General features: G+C 37.8%; 4 protein-coding genes across 8 annotated transcripts in view; 3 read left to right on the forward strand and 1 right to left on the reverse strand.

The window, feature by feature from the left end:
* The window catches only part of LOC111446352, a 1,814-nt gene extending 1,458 nt beyond the window's left edge, over positions 1 to 356 (reverse strand). Inside the window, exon 1 of the mRNA XM_023085136.1 lies at positions 187 to 356. The gene's annotated coding sequence lies outside the window, so the exon portion shown is untranslated. The remainder of the gene's footprint in view (positions 1 to 186) is intronic.
* A 1,345-nt stretch (positions 357 to 1,701) lies between these two features.
* Positions 1,702 to 4,361, forward strand: LOC111446333. 2 transcript variants are annotated; one of them, XM_023085109.1, is made up of 7 exons: positions 1,702 to 2,071; positions 2,502 to 2,559; positions 2,653 to 2,733; positions 2,821 to 2,859; positions 2,950 to 3,189; positions 3,273 to 3,414; positions 3,654 to 4,361. In XM_023085109.1, the coding sequence occupies exons 1-7, from the start codon at positions 1,893 to 1,895 to the stop codon at positions 4,136 to 4,138; spliced, it is 1,224 nt and encodes a 407-aa protein (XP_022940877.1). In that variant the 5' UTR covers positions 1,702 to 1,892; the 3' UTR covers positions 4,139 to 4,361. The 2 variants fall into 2 exon arrangements, with proteins under 2 accessions (XP_022940877.1, XP_022940878.1); XM_023085110.1 differs by having other exon boundaries at positions 3,273 to 3,410; positions 3,654 to 3,765.
* A 176-nt stretch (positions 4,362 to 4,537) lies between these two features.
* Positions 4,538 to 7,384, forward strand: LOC111446335 (putative dihydroflavonol 4-reductase). Its single transcript, XM_023085111.1, has 5 exons — positions 4,538 to 4,906; positions 5,172 to 5,300; positions 5,423 to 5,587; positions 6,543 to 6,848; positions 6,948 to 7,384. The coding sequence occupies exons 1-5, from the start codon at positions 4,640 to 4,642 to the stop codon at positions 7,086 to 7,088; spliced, it is 1,008 nt and encodes a 335-aa protein (XP_022940879.1). The 5' UTR covers positions 4,538 to 4,639; the 3' UTR covers positions 7,089 to 7,384.
* Positions 7,385 to 8,527: 1,143 nt separating this feature from the next.
* On the forward strand, positions 8,528 to 13,039 carry LOC111446659 (probable protein phosphatase 2C 12). 4 transcript variants are annotated; one of them, XM_023085562.1, is made up of 10 exons: positions 8,528 to 8,862; positions 9,257 to 9,543; positions 9,710 to 9,881; positions 10,323 to 10,476; positions 10,568 to 10,631; positions 10,739 to 10,846; positions 11,836 to 11,961; positions 12,077 to 12,312; positions 12,474 to 12,676; positions 12,793 to 13,039. In XM_023085562.1, exons 2-10 carry the CDS (start codon positions 9,346 to 9,348, stop codon positions 12,849 to 12,851), a joined length of 1,320 nt encoding a protein of 439 aa, XP_022941330.1. In that variant the 5' UTR covers positions 8,528 to 8,862; positions 9,257 to 9,345; the 3' UTR covers positions 12,852 to 13,039. The 4 variants fall into 4 exon arrangements, with proteins under 4 accessions (XP_022941330.1, XP_022941327.1, XP_022941328.1 ...); XM_023085559.1 differs by having other exon boundaries at positions 8,540 to 8,862; positions 12,789 to 13,039; XM_023085560.1 differs by lacking the exon at positions 8,528 to 8,862 and adding an exon at positions 8,866 to 8,947 and having other exon boundaries at positions 12,789 to 13,039.

Consider the following 13,039-nt stretch of genomic DNA (forward strand, 5'->3'; position numbering starts at 1 on the left):
AAAAAAAAAAAAAAAAAAAAAAAAAATGCAGTCGCGAAAGCAGCTCTAGAAGTCGATTCAGTTTTAGAAATTAACCGCGAAGTACATGAATCAAATCGCTCCTTAAACTCATAGTTCTAATCGCGCCGCAAATGCAAAATCTCTTGTATCATCTCAAGAAGAAAGAAGTAGGGAAAGAAAAGGCACCTTGTCGCTTCACCGGAGAGCAGCTAATTTCCTCGAGGTCTCGAACTTGAATCTGAATCCGATCAACTACGTCGTTGAAGAGGATTTCTCTAAATTTTTATCCATGGCGAGGATTTTGAACTTCCAAGAAAACTGCCCATTTCTAATTTATCTTTCAACTTAGAAAAAAATTAAATAAGTTCTTTAAACTTTCAACTTCTCCGACATTAAGTATATAATTATCTAAATATTATCTCATTTTTAAATTTTGTGACTAAATATGTATGAATTCATTTTTTATTTTGTAAATTAATTGACAGATTAAGTTTAGAAACAATATAATTTATATCTCACATCTAAATTACAGGACTTAAATAAAATTTATTAAATATAATGATTATAACAACAGTTTAAAGTAAATAACAAATTTAAAACGAAATGGAATGATAAACATTGATTTTTTTTTATAAGTCGATATTATAAATTGATGTTTTTATCGAGGAAAAAAAAAGATGTATTGGGTTGCCGTGGACTGCTGTGTACGAGAGCACGGCTCAATTGGTGGACACGACTGTCACATAATTCATATGAACGACAAATTAGGATAAAGGAATATAAAAGGCAATAATGGTAATACAAAACCCGAAAATAAATAAAAAAGAATTAAGTATGGCCGAACACGAACTGTAAGTGACGTGGAAAAAAGAAATGGTAACAGGGTCTTATCTGAATCCGACCTGTCGCTTTCTAAGTGGCGGTCATCCGAAGTTAACGACTGACGGAAGACGATAACGGAGCCGGCGTAAGGGGCATTTCAGTCCTTCAACGTCAGATTTTCATTTTTCTTTTTCGAGGGACAAAAATATTAAATGTTTTTATTTAATAAATACAAGTTATAATAATGTTTTTTAATAATAAAAATAGGTGATATTTTTAATTAAAATAAGTTGTAATTGATATAGCTACATTTTTACAAAATTAAACAATTAATCGGTCGAACTTAATCGGTTCGAATGGATGAGTAGAATCACATTCAAGTTATTTTAATTTCTAAATCGAAGTAATTTGATTTATTAAATTTACAATCGAGTTTAGTCGATAAATTTCAATTCCGTCTATATGTCTTTAAAATATTTAATTTTATATTTAATGTATCCCTAATTTAAATACTTTTTAATGTTTATAAATTTATTAGGTAAAAAGTATAGAAGTTAAATGGATAGATGATTCAATTTTTTATTTTTTTAATTGAAAAATAATAAAAGTACAATCAAATTGATTTTATTATTGAGTAAAACAAAAATATGACGTGGAGTAGCAAATAAGTTAAAAACTACGGGAAGTGTTACATAAATAACCCCATGTTCAAATATTTTCGTGGCAGTGGCAGAATTTTTAATCGAGGATATGACGTGGCACGATTTCTTCGGCGAGACTCAGCATCGTGGGGTCGTGACCCGTTGACGTTGATTTTTTTTTTTTTTTTTTTTTTCGTTAAAAGGTTTAATTTCAAAACAAAATCAAGAAAAAGGAAGGAAAAAAAGAAAGATACAAGCACTTGAGATTACAATTCTCTTTTCAGTCCGTAAATTCTCCAAATTCTTCATTAAAATCATCTCCAACCTCCCGATATTTTTCGGGGAAAAGCTTGAAGACGCCGACAAACTGAGTGGCCAGTTCTTCAAGATTTGCAGGGTTTTGGATTCGAGGAGAAGAGGAGGAGAAAGATGTGGGGATTCGGTGGGAGGTATTATTGGGGAAGAAGAGAGCGAGTCGGGAGAGTCGAAGGGATTGTAGTGGCGTTCGCGTGGATGTCTAGTCAGGAGAGGCACTTGAAAAGATATGTGGATATGTATTCTTCTCTCGGTTGGAATTCTCTCGTTTGCCATTCCGAATTCCTCAATATGTAAGTTCAACCTCCGAATTTACTTGTTTTTCCTTGCTCTGTTTTGTCACTGCAAAGTCGATTTCGATATAACTGTGTTTGAATCGCTCCAAGCTAGCCAATTCTCCCATCTCCGTATTTTACCAGTTTCTCGAGATTTCTAGCGGCTAGTCTTCAAATTCAACCTGCATCTGTTGTAATGTTCATTGGGGAGGTCCTTGATTCTAATAGGAAATTGGGATTCCCGATTTACTTTCTTTGTTGGCTGAAACTTTGAAGATAATAATGCCCAGATTCATATGGCTATGAAGTTTTGAAATCAGGGGTTTTGTTCTATCTCTGATTTCTTTTCCCTTGCAAAGGCGCTTGGCTGGAAAAACAGTAGCCTTGAGCTTTTATAATAGACTACAGTGATCTTTGTTTGTCTAAATTTGATGAACATTTGGAGCAGGTTCTTCCCTGATAAGGCTGCATCTCTGGCATTTGAAATTCTTAAAGTACTAGTCGAGGTTAGTGTTATAGTGCATTTTGAAGTGCAAAACTAAGATAGATGTTTAAGTTTAAGCTAACTAAATACATTAACGGCTGAAATATACTTTCAGGAGCTAAAGATCAAGAGATGTCCTATAGTATTTGCATCATTTTCTGGTGGGCCTAAAGCATGCATGTATAAGGTTCTTCAGGTAAGCTTTGTCACTCAAACCACAAAGTAGAATCCTATTTAGGACAATCAAATTTTTTGCTCACCTTTGCTCCTCATCTCATGGCAGATAATTGAGGGATACCATGAACCACGGCGATATAGCTTGGTAAACATCGTTTTTTGCTAATGTTTATAAATATATTATCATAAGAGGAACCCATATGGTTTTCCCTAAAGTTTTTCAATTTGGCTATAGGATGATTATCAAGTGGTCAGGGACTGTATTGCTGGCTACATTTATGATTCGAGTCCAGTTGATTTTACCAGTGACTTGGGAACTCGATTTTTGCTTCATCCAACTGTGCTGAAAGCATCCCAGCCACCAAGAATAGTGTCATGGGCAGCACACAGCATTGCTTCTGGTCTTGACACGCTCTTCCTCAATAGATTCGAATCACACCGTGCGGAATATTGGCAAACTCTTTATGCCTCAGTCGTAAGCAATTTGACATTTACTGGTTTCAATTCTTTCCAAATCTGCAAGATTCTTCATTCACTTAACAATGTACTTGAATGCAGAGTATGAAAGCTCCTTATCTTATTTTGTGCTCGGAAGAGGATGATCTTGCTCCCTATCAGACGATCTTCAATTTTGCTCAACGACTAGAAGACCTCGGGAGAGATGTTAAATTAATCAAATGGAATGGCTCCCCACATGTAGGTCTGTTCTAAAAGTTTTTCTTTCTGTATGCATGGACGTTACTATTGCATCGTTTTCTCTTGCTCTTTCGTGACTGGTGGCACGTACGTTGTCTTAGTAAACAAGTGGCTTGACATGATCGTTGAATTGTTTTTAGCCAAGAATTCTCTCTTTTACGATGTATTTTGAGTTCTTCAAATGTTTATCCTATGAATTGAACAGGCTTTGAAACCTTGAGCTGTGTTGTTTGCATATTGCAGGGCATTTTCTGCATTTTCCAATCGAATATAGAGCTGCTGTCACAGAGTTGCTAAATAAGGCCGCTGGAGTTTACTGGCAAAGAACTAGACCTAATGAAGTAGCTGCAGTAGATAAAATGAACTGTGACTCTTGCAATCCAACACCCGACGTTAGAAAAGCTGCATCTCCATCAAGTAGTTTTCAGGAGCCTGCTCTTGCTCCAAGCAACCACCTTTTCTTCTCCAGTATGATAGATGGCTTTGACTACAGGGGCATTGGATCCAAGCACGACGAAGACATGGAAGGAGCTATGCGGCTATCTAATTCGCCAAGGACCGTTCCCCGTGGAGCTAATGGTCAAATCCTTTACGACGTTTGTGTTCCAAAGAACGTCGAGGATTGGGACATTGAATCATCAAGTTCTTCAAATGGTGTCCTGCGTGTACACACAAGGCGACATACCTCATTCAATCCCATCAAACTGATGCGTCGGTCGAGACTATAGCCATTCATCACCAGAAAAGCCAAGCTGAAACTCATTTGTTGCCATCAAATGCGCAGAGAGCATGGCCCATGGCATAAATACAGAGACAAGGAATTCACTGGTTTGGTGAAAACTTTGCCTCTTGGGGAAACTTTGGGGCAGAAACAATGTAAATGTAAACTAGAGCCCACATTGTAGCCCCCTGCAAATTTGTATATCAACGAGGAAAAGACTTAGTTTGTGATGTGAGCCCTTCAAATTTAGAAAGTCTTACAGAAACTGCCATTTAGAAGGCTTTAAATAAAATAGTGGATAACTATTAGAAGTGATTTCTGTAAAAAGTGATTACGAACCAAATTTCTAGAACTGGCGTATGATCCTTATATATACAAGTTCTCTTCCTTCACGTTTCAAGCTTGTCTGATTTGTGTAGAGAATTGATTATGAAGCAATATATAATCTTGGGCATTGTAAGGTATTTCCATATCTTGCGAATTCAGTCGCTTTGCCTTCGTTGAAAGTATGAAGGTTCTTGTAACTGGGGCGTCTGGATATCTGGGCGGAAGGCTGTGCCATGCATTGTTGAACCGAGGCTTCTCCGTTAGGGCATTGGTCCGTCCGACCAGTGACCTCTCATCTCTTCCTCATGATCCTTCCGCTCTTGAGCTCGTCTATGGCGATGTCACCGACTACCAGTCGCTCCTAGATGCTTTCTCCGGCTGCCATATCGTATTCCACGCAGCCGCACTAGTCGAGCCCTGGATTCCTGATCCATCCAAATTCATCTCAGTAAGCATTTGCAGTTTTTTAATCTTTTAGGTTTCTTTTAATTGTTGACCGAATTCCTGCGTGGCTACCGAGAAAAAGATTATGTTCGCGGAAAATGTTTCGAGTTCTAGGTTTTGGATGAGCTCATCGGATTTCATTTCAAATTTCGTAAAAGAAACACTAGCACTCTCGTTCTGGCTGTTAATTTCCACAGCATTTAGTTTTTCCGGATCGAATAGGTTAACTTTAACGAGTGTAATAGCGAATTATCGCGTTGATTATGTAGGTCAACGTTCGAGGGTTGAAGAACGTGTTGCAAGCGGTTACAGAGACGAAGACGATCGAGAAGATAATCTACACGTCGTCGTTTTTTGCGCTTGGCTCCACCGATGGATATGTTGCCGATGAAAACCAGGTACTATTAGGATTTGAAATTTCAGAAAAATCATTCTTCATTCTTCCTTTTGTGATCCAGAAACAAATGCGTTGATCGTCATCGATGTTTTCAAATTTCAACGAATGGAATTGCGATGACAGGTCCATCACGAGAAGTTCTTTTGTACGGAGTACGAGAAATCAAAGGCTATTGCTGACAAGATTGCATTGCAAGCTGCATCTGAGGGCGTCCCGATAGTGCCGGTTTATCCCGGAGTTATCTATGGTTCTGGAAAGCTTACGGCTGGAAATGTCATCGCCCGCCTGGTAATGACTGCTTTTTCTCTGATAAATTCTGTTAGATTGATATGGTAGTTGTTCACGCCAGTAAGTAACGGCCTAACAAGCAAAACACCAAAGATCAATCAGTGGAGAAACACTCATTCCTTTTGGATTCTGATCTCCATTTTTGGTGACAAAAGGTAATTTAATGACTACTCAAATGAGTTCTCTAGCTACTTCCAACCTATCTTTAGACTTTGTGACGGCTTTTAAAAGCTTGCTATTGAAACTTTAGAATTTTGCTAACAAGTTAAATGCGATTAATAAACGCACTTACTCTAAGATACTTGTAAAAGAAAAACCATCATGAGTCGACTTAATAGTCAACGAAGGTCATGATTATAATGATTTGGAGAAAATAGGTTCGAATCATGGTTGCTACCTACCTATGATTTAACGTACAATTTTTCATGGAAACTACCTGTATTAGAATTTGGAAGTTGCATGGAGAGATTAGTCGAGTTGTAAGTAAGTTAGTTCATGACATTTGAATAAGAGTTTATAGATGTGACATTTGAATAAGAGTTTATAGTCGATTTGCACATAAGTTACTTCGCTTCTTCATCAAGATGGTTACTTTTAAATTATCGACTATGCGACTTCGTCAATGGAACAATGGTTAACTAAAATTCTCTCTTTGGCTTTTTTTTGCTCTTTCTCTGTGAACAATACCCTTTTCTGTTCATTATGGTCTGTTATCCTACCGATCACTTAATCTTTCAAGTTTTAATTTTGTAAAAAGATATTTGTTCTTGACTATCTTTAGAGCTCCTTGTGAGACTGAATTGGGGAAATCTATGGAACTTCCCGACTTCCTTGTTTGTATGAAATCAACAAACACTTTCATCTGATCTTCATCTGTTATAAGTATAACCTGACTGACTGACTTTGGCTTTCTTCCAAAATGGGTCATGGGATTATGTTGTTCTTATCTTATCAGCTGATCGAACGGTTCAATTGGCGATTGCCGGGTTATATAGGCCAAGGAAGCGATAGATACTCGTTTAGCCATGTCGACGATGTGGTAGAAGGGCATATTGCAGCAATGCAGAAAGGTCGCGTAGGTGAAAGGTATCTTCTAACAGGAGAAAATGCATCATTTGTGGATGTTTTTGACACAGCTGCAGCCATTACTGGTACAAGAAGACCAATGTTTAACATTCCATTGTGGTTGATCGAAGCATATGGTTGGGTTTCAGTTGTTATCTCTCGGATCACTGGGAAACTTCCTCTCATCAGCCCCCCGGTACGCCACATTTTCATAAGAAACAATGAAATAGTTTGACAACTTTGATGAGTAACATAATTTGACTCCTTTGGTATTCGTTTCCTGTTATTGATGCAGGTTGTGAGTGTTCTGAGACATGAATGGGCATATTCGTGCGAGAAGGCGAAAGAAGAACTGGATTATAAGCCCAGAAGCTTGAAAGAAGGATTAGAAGAAATGGTTCCATGGCTAAAGAGCTTGGGTTTGATAAAGTATTAACAAGAAATGGTGCTGCGCTGGTAAGAAATAAAGAGCTGTAAGTAAGTAACAATACCAAATTGGTTATAATGTTGATTGAATATGGCATTTGGGGGGAGAGAGGAAATTTGGAAGAGGAAGAAGGGCAGGGCAGGGGAGGTGGGGTGTTAACAGCTGTGGAATTTAATAATAGTGTATTTAAGGAAGAAGACAGCGGCATGAGATGGGGATTTATGAGTTTTGGCCTAACGACAACCCTAAAGCCATCTCTAAGCTGTTGCTGTCTCTCGGCTGAAGCCATTTCTGTTGTTGTTGTTGTTGATGTTCTTCTGCTTCTTCTTCAAGCGGTGCTTGTTTGTTTGTTTGTTCGTCTGTCTGTCTGTCTTTCAATCAACGGCGCCGCTAATTCCGCAGCTTAAAGCGGTCGCTGAGGATGTGGGGGTGTGGGGACTATCCAATCCAGAGGCGTTACCCCCGAGGCTCCATTTTCCCCTTTCAGTTTGTTTCCAGCTCACCCACTCCTACCCCGCCATTGTCACATCACATCCATCCACCACGCTCACGCTACTCCTCTTCCTTTGTGACAGTCTCATTTCAAACCCATTTTTCTTCCATTGTATCCATGGGACCGTCCTATTTAGACGGGAAGTAGAGGTTGTGTAATAGCCCCAGTCACGTCAGCCGTTTTGAACTTTACCTTCGTTAAAAAGTTTAATCGTTAAAAAAATATGTTATAGTATTAAATGTTAAATTTTTAGAAATTAGGTTGCTAGAACATTATTTATACCTATTTATTAATAAAAAATTACAACTTTTAATAAATATTGAAAACTTTAAACTAACTATATTTTTGGAAGTAAAAATTATTTGGAAGATAAAGAAATGAAATAGATGAGTAAGATGAGGATAGGAAAAGCTTCCCGTCCCCGCCTCATGGACAACTCTAGTTCTAGCGTCTTACCATTTTTTAAGTTGCCAAATTTTAAGAAAATTGTTTTACTCCCAATGCTATCTCATTTATTTAATTTATTTATTTTTGAACATCTCCCCTTGAATTATCAACTATAGTTCTATGACGAAAAAGAGTGCATAGATGTCCAAGACACACATGGATGGTTGAACACAAGTACCGAATAATTTGGTACATTCTAATTCAGACGGAGAAACCAATGTGATAATTGACATAATCAAATTATTTAATTTCCACATACGTAAAAGGGCGCCACGTGGAGAGAAAGAAGGAAAAAGACGGGCCGGAAATGGATCGGATCCAATGTGGAAAAAAGATAATAGTAGGGCCCATAACAATGGTGGGCCCAACAACAGGCCCAAACCGGAAACGTGTGTGGCATGTTATTATTACTATTTATTATTCTATAAGCTTTCTCCGAGGTGGAAGTCAATAAGTCAATGGAGGGAAAATGCTGAATCAACGGTTTCCAAGGCGCCGCAAGCGCCAAGGACAGCTATGTCGGCTTCTTCTAACCGGCTCGGGGCGCCAAATTAACGAATACATTTTTTTTTTTTTTTTTATATTATTTTTCATTTGCCATGGTGACTAAAACACACAAAACTGAAAACTCCCTCGTTTACGCTTTTTTATTTTTATTTTTCCAACATCCTCTCTCTCTCTCTCTCTCTCTCGCGCGCGCGCGGAAGAGCAATGGAATTTTTGCAGGGCGCCGGGATCCGCGTTTCTCGATCGATGAAATCTATTCGATTGATGATGGAATTGTTTCCAATCTTGGCGTAGTTGTAATCAATCAATCGCCAGAGTTTTCGTCTCCTCTTGCCTGTAATTGTTCTTTCTATTTTCTTTTTCCTTTTTATTTTCTCTTGGGTGTTTTCCCATTTGAGGACGTTGGAATGTTGTTATTAGGGTATGATGGTCGTTTCACTCTTGGTGATCTGCATTTAATTTATTTATGCTGTCATTGCGACTTTTTTTAAACAATTTGTTCCAGATCAACGAGAGGCTTAATTTGTTTGCGATGGGGGAATTGGGGTAAACTGTTATTGGATTTCGAGTATGAAATTTATTGTTGTTTTTTTTTTTTAAATTGCAGTTTTTCTTCTTGGATGTTAAACTTCTTGTACAAAATTTGTATTTGTTTTTTAGTGTTCTACAATGTTGGTATATGTACATGTATAGTGTTTGATTCATGAGGTTTTTGATGATTTTTTTGCAGGATTTGTTCGATTATATATGACGATTTAGAGTTGAGAGCTGCATATTTTTAGCGGAAGGCCGTTCGCCATTTTGTGGACGTGAATCACAATGTGCACAAGGGGTGAACATCATACGGTCTCGCTCTCCGTGCTCCTGAAGCGTGAATTGGCGATTGAGAAGATTGAGAGACCGGAAATCGTACATGGTCAAGCGTGTCAGAGTAAGAAAGGGGAGGATTTTACGTTGATAAAGACGGAATGCGAGAGAGTGGTTGGAGATGGAGTCTCTACGTATTCGGTTTTTGGGGTGGGTTCTCTATGTGCTGGAAAAAGTCAATGAGCTCTTTTCAATCCGTGGTTTACCTTTTACATCCATGCTGTTTATAATCCTTTTCCCAAATAAGAATGTTAAATTTTGCGACATTGGATTGGACCTCTATTTTAAAGTTAAAATTGAGTTCTTATGTTTGCAGCTTTTTGATGGACATAATGGATCTGCTGCTGCTATTTATGCGAAGGAAAATCTGTTGAACAATGTTTTAGCTGCTATTCCACCAGATCTCAACAGAGATGAATGGATTGCAGCATTACCAAGGGCCTTGGTCGCAGGTTTTGTGAAGACGGACAAAGATTTTCAAGAGAAAGGTGAGCATATCCCCGTGTTAACCAAATCTCTGATCTTACCTGATTTTGGTTACCTCCACTTGGGGTAATCCGCATTTTGAAAATTGATTTGAAGTTCCCACTCACCTTAGAAAAGGAAGATTGTGGATTGGAGTGCATTTTATTTTGTACGAAGAAAGGGTTGCAAAAACTTCTCTCAAGATTGTATATCGTCAACTTTATGTGGAAGGAAAAAAGAAAAGAAACATATTTTTTATTATTTTGGTTTGCCCAGAATTAGTCTCGAAGTCATTTGACATAACCTTTTCTTCTTGATCACTATAAGTTTATGGGCTGCTCCTATTGCAGCCTCTCATTTCTCACAACTTCTCTGATAAATGCCCTGCACCAGAAGTTGCAATTCTGGTATGGACATTTTAAAAGCTTACGGTGTTGATGCATTGATATTTGTTATTATTCCAGCACGAACATCAGGAACCACTGTCACCTTCATGATCATTGAGGGATGGGTTATCACTGTTGCTTCTGTTGGAGATTCCCGTTGCACTTTAGAATCAGCTGAAGGTGCCATCTACTACTTATCAGCAGATCATAGACTAGAATGCAATGAAGAAGAGTATGTTGTTACTCATTAGTCTAACATGACTTAGTACCACCCACATGAGCTATTATTATTGTGCTTAAGATTCTTGTATGCTTTTGAATAGGAGAGAACGTATAATTGCTAGTGGAGGTGAGGTAGGCCGACTGAATACTGGTGGTGGTGCAGAGGTGCGATTTTTTTACTTAGAATTTTAATAGATAGTCTTAATTTTCAACTTAAGAGTTACAAGACTGACTTCAGATGCTTAACTTTCATGTTGTTTTTTTTATCTTAGATCGGTCCATTGAGATGCTGGCCCGGTGGCTTGTGTCTATCACGATCCATTGGTGATATGGATGTTGGTGAGTTTATAGTGCCTGTTCCCTATGTGAAGCAAGTTAAGGTAGCTTTCTATCTTGTGATGTGTTTTTCTACGTGCTATATATTTTAAAGTTTGTACTTATCCTTATTTGCTGCAAAATAATCCCTTTTCTATGTAATTGTATTTGCTTTCGAAATTTGGAATAAGGCTGTTGCCCATTGAAACACTTTTCCAAGTATAAATATAGTTGATTTTGTTTAACAGATGGTTGTGCACAGTTGGAGACTCCTTAATTTATTATTATTGTTTCTTTCCCCATGTTTTGGCATGTGATCTGCATGTGAACCTTGTTTTTGAATCTTCAATATCCTTTGATTTCCATAAAAGCAAAATGTATTATATTCTTATATGAGGAAGAGATTGGAGCTTTATTTAACTGGATTCTTGGTCTCATAGGCAATTATCGAAAAAAATTTTACTTCTTCTCCGATCTTTGTTGAGTATCAAGTTAATATGGTATACAGCGGTGGAAACAGTGTCTTGCTAACCAAGCTAGGTAATATGGTCCAATTGAATTGCAGTTGAATTTTAGGTGTAAGTTAGCTGATGAGAAGTTTCCAATCAGGTTCACATGTAGTAGGAGATGTGAGAGGAAATACTACCCAGCAGATTTGGTTAGAGATGGGAATCACATACCAATCATTAGTCTCTGAGGTTATTCAGGTGTTGAGAGTAAATGGCCAATGTAACCGTTGAAGGAGAGAAATAGTTACTAAATAGGAAGGAAGAAGGAAAGAGGGTAAATGTATACTTTGTCTTTTGGTTGGTAACAGCATATGGATTTGAGGAGAGGACAGACTCTTGAATATTTGGTCTTATTTTCAGCTATCCATAAAGTATTTATGTTTTTTAGTTCGTCACCTCTTGGTGGATAAGATTTTGTTAGTGAACCAGTTGTTTTCTGGGTTTTCGTCTTTGTTGTTTAATTGAACTGCAACATATTTGTGTAATCTGTGATCTGGAATGTCATTCTTTAGTCAAGTAATTCATGGTCTAATTTAAACTTGCAGCTATCTTCTACTGGTGGTAGGGTTATCATATCAAGTGATGGTGTTTGGGATGAATTATCCGCAGAAACTGCCTATGATTGTAGTCGGGGGATGCCAGCAGAAACTGCTGCTGCACAGATTGTGAAGGTATGGGCGGTTACAAATTGATTCTTTTAGTTTTTGTTGTTTTATACTGCTTCAATAGCTTTCTTTAATATTATGCTATGATGATCTTCAAGTAATTGATCATCTTTCTTTACAGGAAGCAGTACATTCAAAGGGACTTCGAGATGATACTACGTGCATTGTGATTGACATATATCCAAGGGAGAAGTCATCCACTGTTTTGCAGCCACTAAAGAAGCAGGGAAAAGGAATGTTTAAGTCAATGTTCCGCAAAAGATCTTCTGAATCATCTTCTCATTTGGGGAAGGAAAATAATGAGTTGGATGTCGTTGAAGAATTATTTGAGGAAGGATCGGCAATGCTCTCAGAAAGGTTTGTGCTTTAAAAGCAGAGAAGTTGAATTACGTTAACTTACATTTTGATGGTTGATTCAGATGGGCAATTCTAGTTTATTGTTGCTTTTCTATGTAATGATATTAAACTGTACGTGTCTTACGGTACATAATCTCCTGAATTGAACTTCTAAAATGCAGGTTAGATGCCAAGTATCCTATCTGCAACATGTTTAAGCTGTTTGTATGTGCAGTATGCCAAGTTGAGATCCAACCTCGGGAGGGTATTTCCATATATGCTGACTCATCTAACAGAGGAAAATTGCGTGCTTGGGATGGTCCTTTTCTATGCTTAAGTTGCCAAGAGAAGAAAGAAGCCATGGAAGGGAAGAGACCATCTGGAGGTCTGTGGATCCTGTGTTTGTGTGTGATTCTGAGTGTGCGTTTTGTCTTTTTCCAATTGATTTTGTACAGATTTGGCCCTAAATTTTTTTAAAATTATTTGTCTCTGCACAGATAGACACAGCAGTGGAAGTGACTAGCCTACTCTTGAGTTACACTTCTTTGTGGGTGCACTGAGCAGAGTTGATTTTGACCATGGAAATATGACCAGTATTAGAAATTGTTCAGAGTTGACCCTCATCTCGGAGGTTTTCCTCGATTCTCATTGCTTGCATTGAGAATTTGGATCCCTTTTTGAATTCCACGACAATTCCATTGGGAAATATATAGCTCTCTAGTGTTCTTCAAGGCAGGAGATGCCAGTT

The sequence above is a fragment of the Cucurbita moschata genome, unplaced genomic scaffold (genome assembly GCF_002738365.1).
Source record: "Cucurbita moschata cultivar Rifu unplaced genomic scaffold, Cmos_1.0 Cmo_Scf00008, whole genome shotgun sequence".
Lineage (NCBI taxonomy): Eukaryota > Viridiplantae > Streptophyta > Magnoliopsida > Cucurbitales > Cucurbitaceae > Cucurbita > Cucurbita moschata.

Bases quoted from the DNA above. Each gene is read 5' to 3' on its own strand.
- LOC111446333 (XM_023085109.1), top strand. From the start codon at position 1,893: ATGTGGGGATTCGGTGGGAGGTATTATTGGGGAAGAAGAGAGCGAGTC. The intron at 2,560-2,652 runs GTTAGTGTTATA...ATATACTTTCAG, and splicing joins TTCTTAAAGTACTAGTCGAG to GAGCTAAAGATCAAGAGATG. The intron at 2,860-2,949 runs GTAAACATCGTT...ATTTGGCTATAG, and splicing joins AACCACGGCGATATAGCTTG to GATGATTATCAAGTGGTCAG.
- LOC111446335 (XM_023085111.1), top strand. From the start codon at position 4,640: ATGAAGGTTCTTGTAACTGGGGCGTCTGGATATCTGGGCGGAAGGCTG. The intron at 4,907-5,171 runs GTAAGCATTTGC...TTGATTATGTAG, and splicing joins ATCCATCCAAATTCATCTCA to GTCAACGTTCGAGGGTTGAA. The intron at 6,849-6,947 runs GTACGCCACATT...TTATTGATGCAG, and splicing joins TTCCTCTCATCAGCCCCCCG to GTTGTGAGTGTTCTGAGACA.
- LOC111446659 (XM_023085562.1), top strand. From the start codon at position 9,346: ATGTGCACAAGGGGTGAACATCATACGGTCTCGCTCTCCGTGCTCCTG. The intron at 10,847-11,835 runs GTAGCTTTCTAT...TTAAACTTGCAG, and splicing joins CCTATGTGAAGCAAGTTAAG to CTATCTTCTACTGGTGGTAG. The intron at 11,962-12,076 runs GTATGGGCGGTT...CTTTCTTTACAG, and splicing joins CTGCTGCACAGATTGTGAAG to GAAGCAGTACATTCAAAGGG.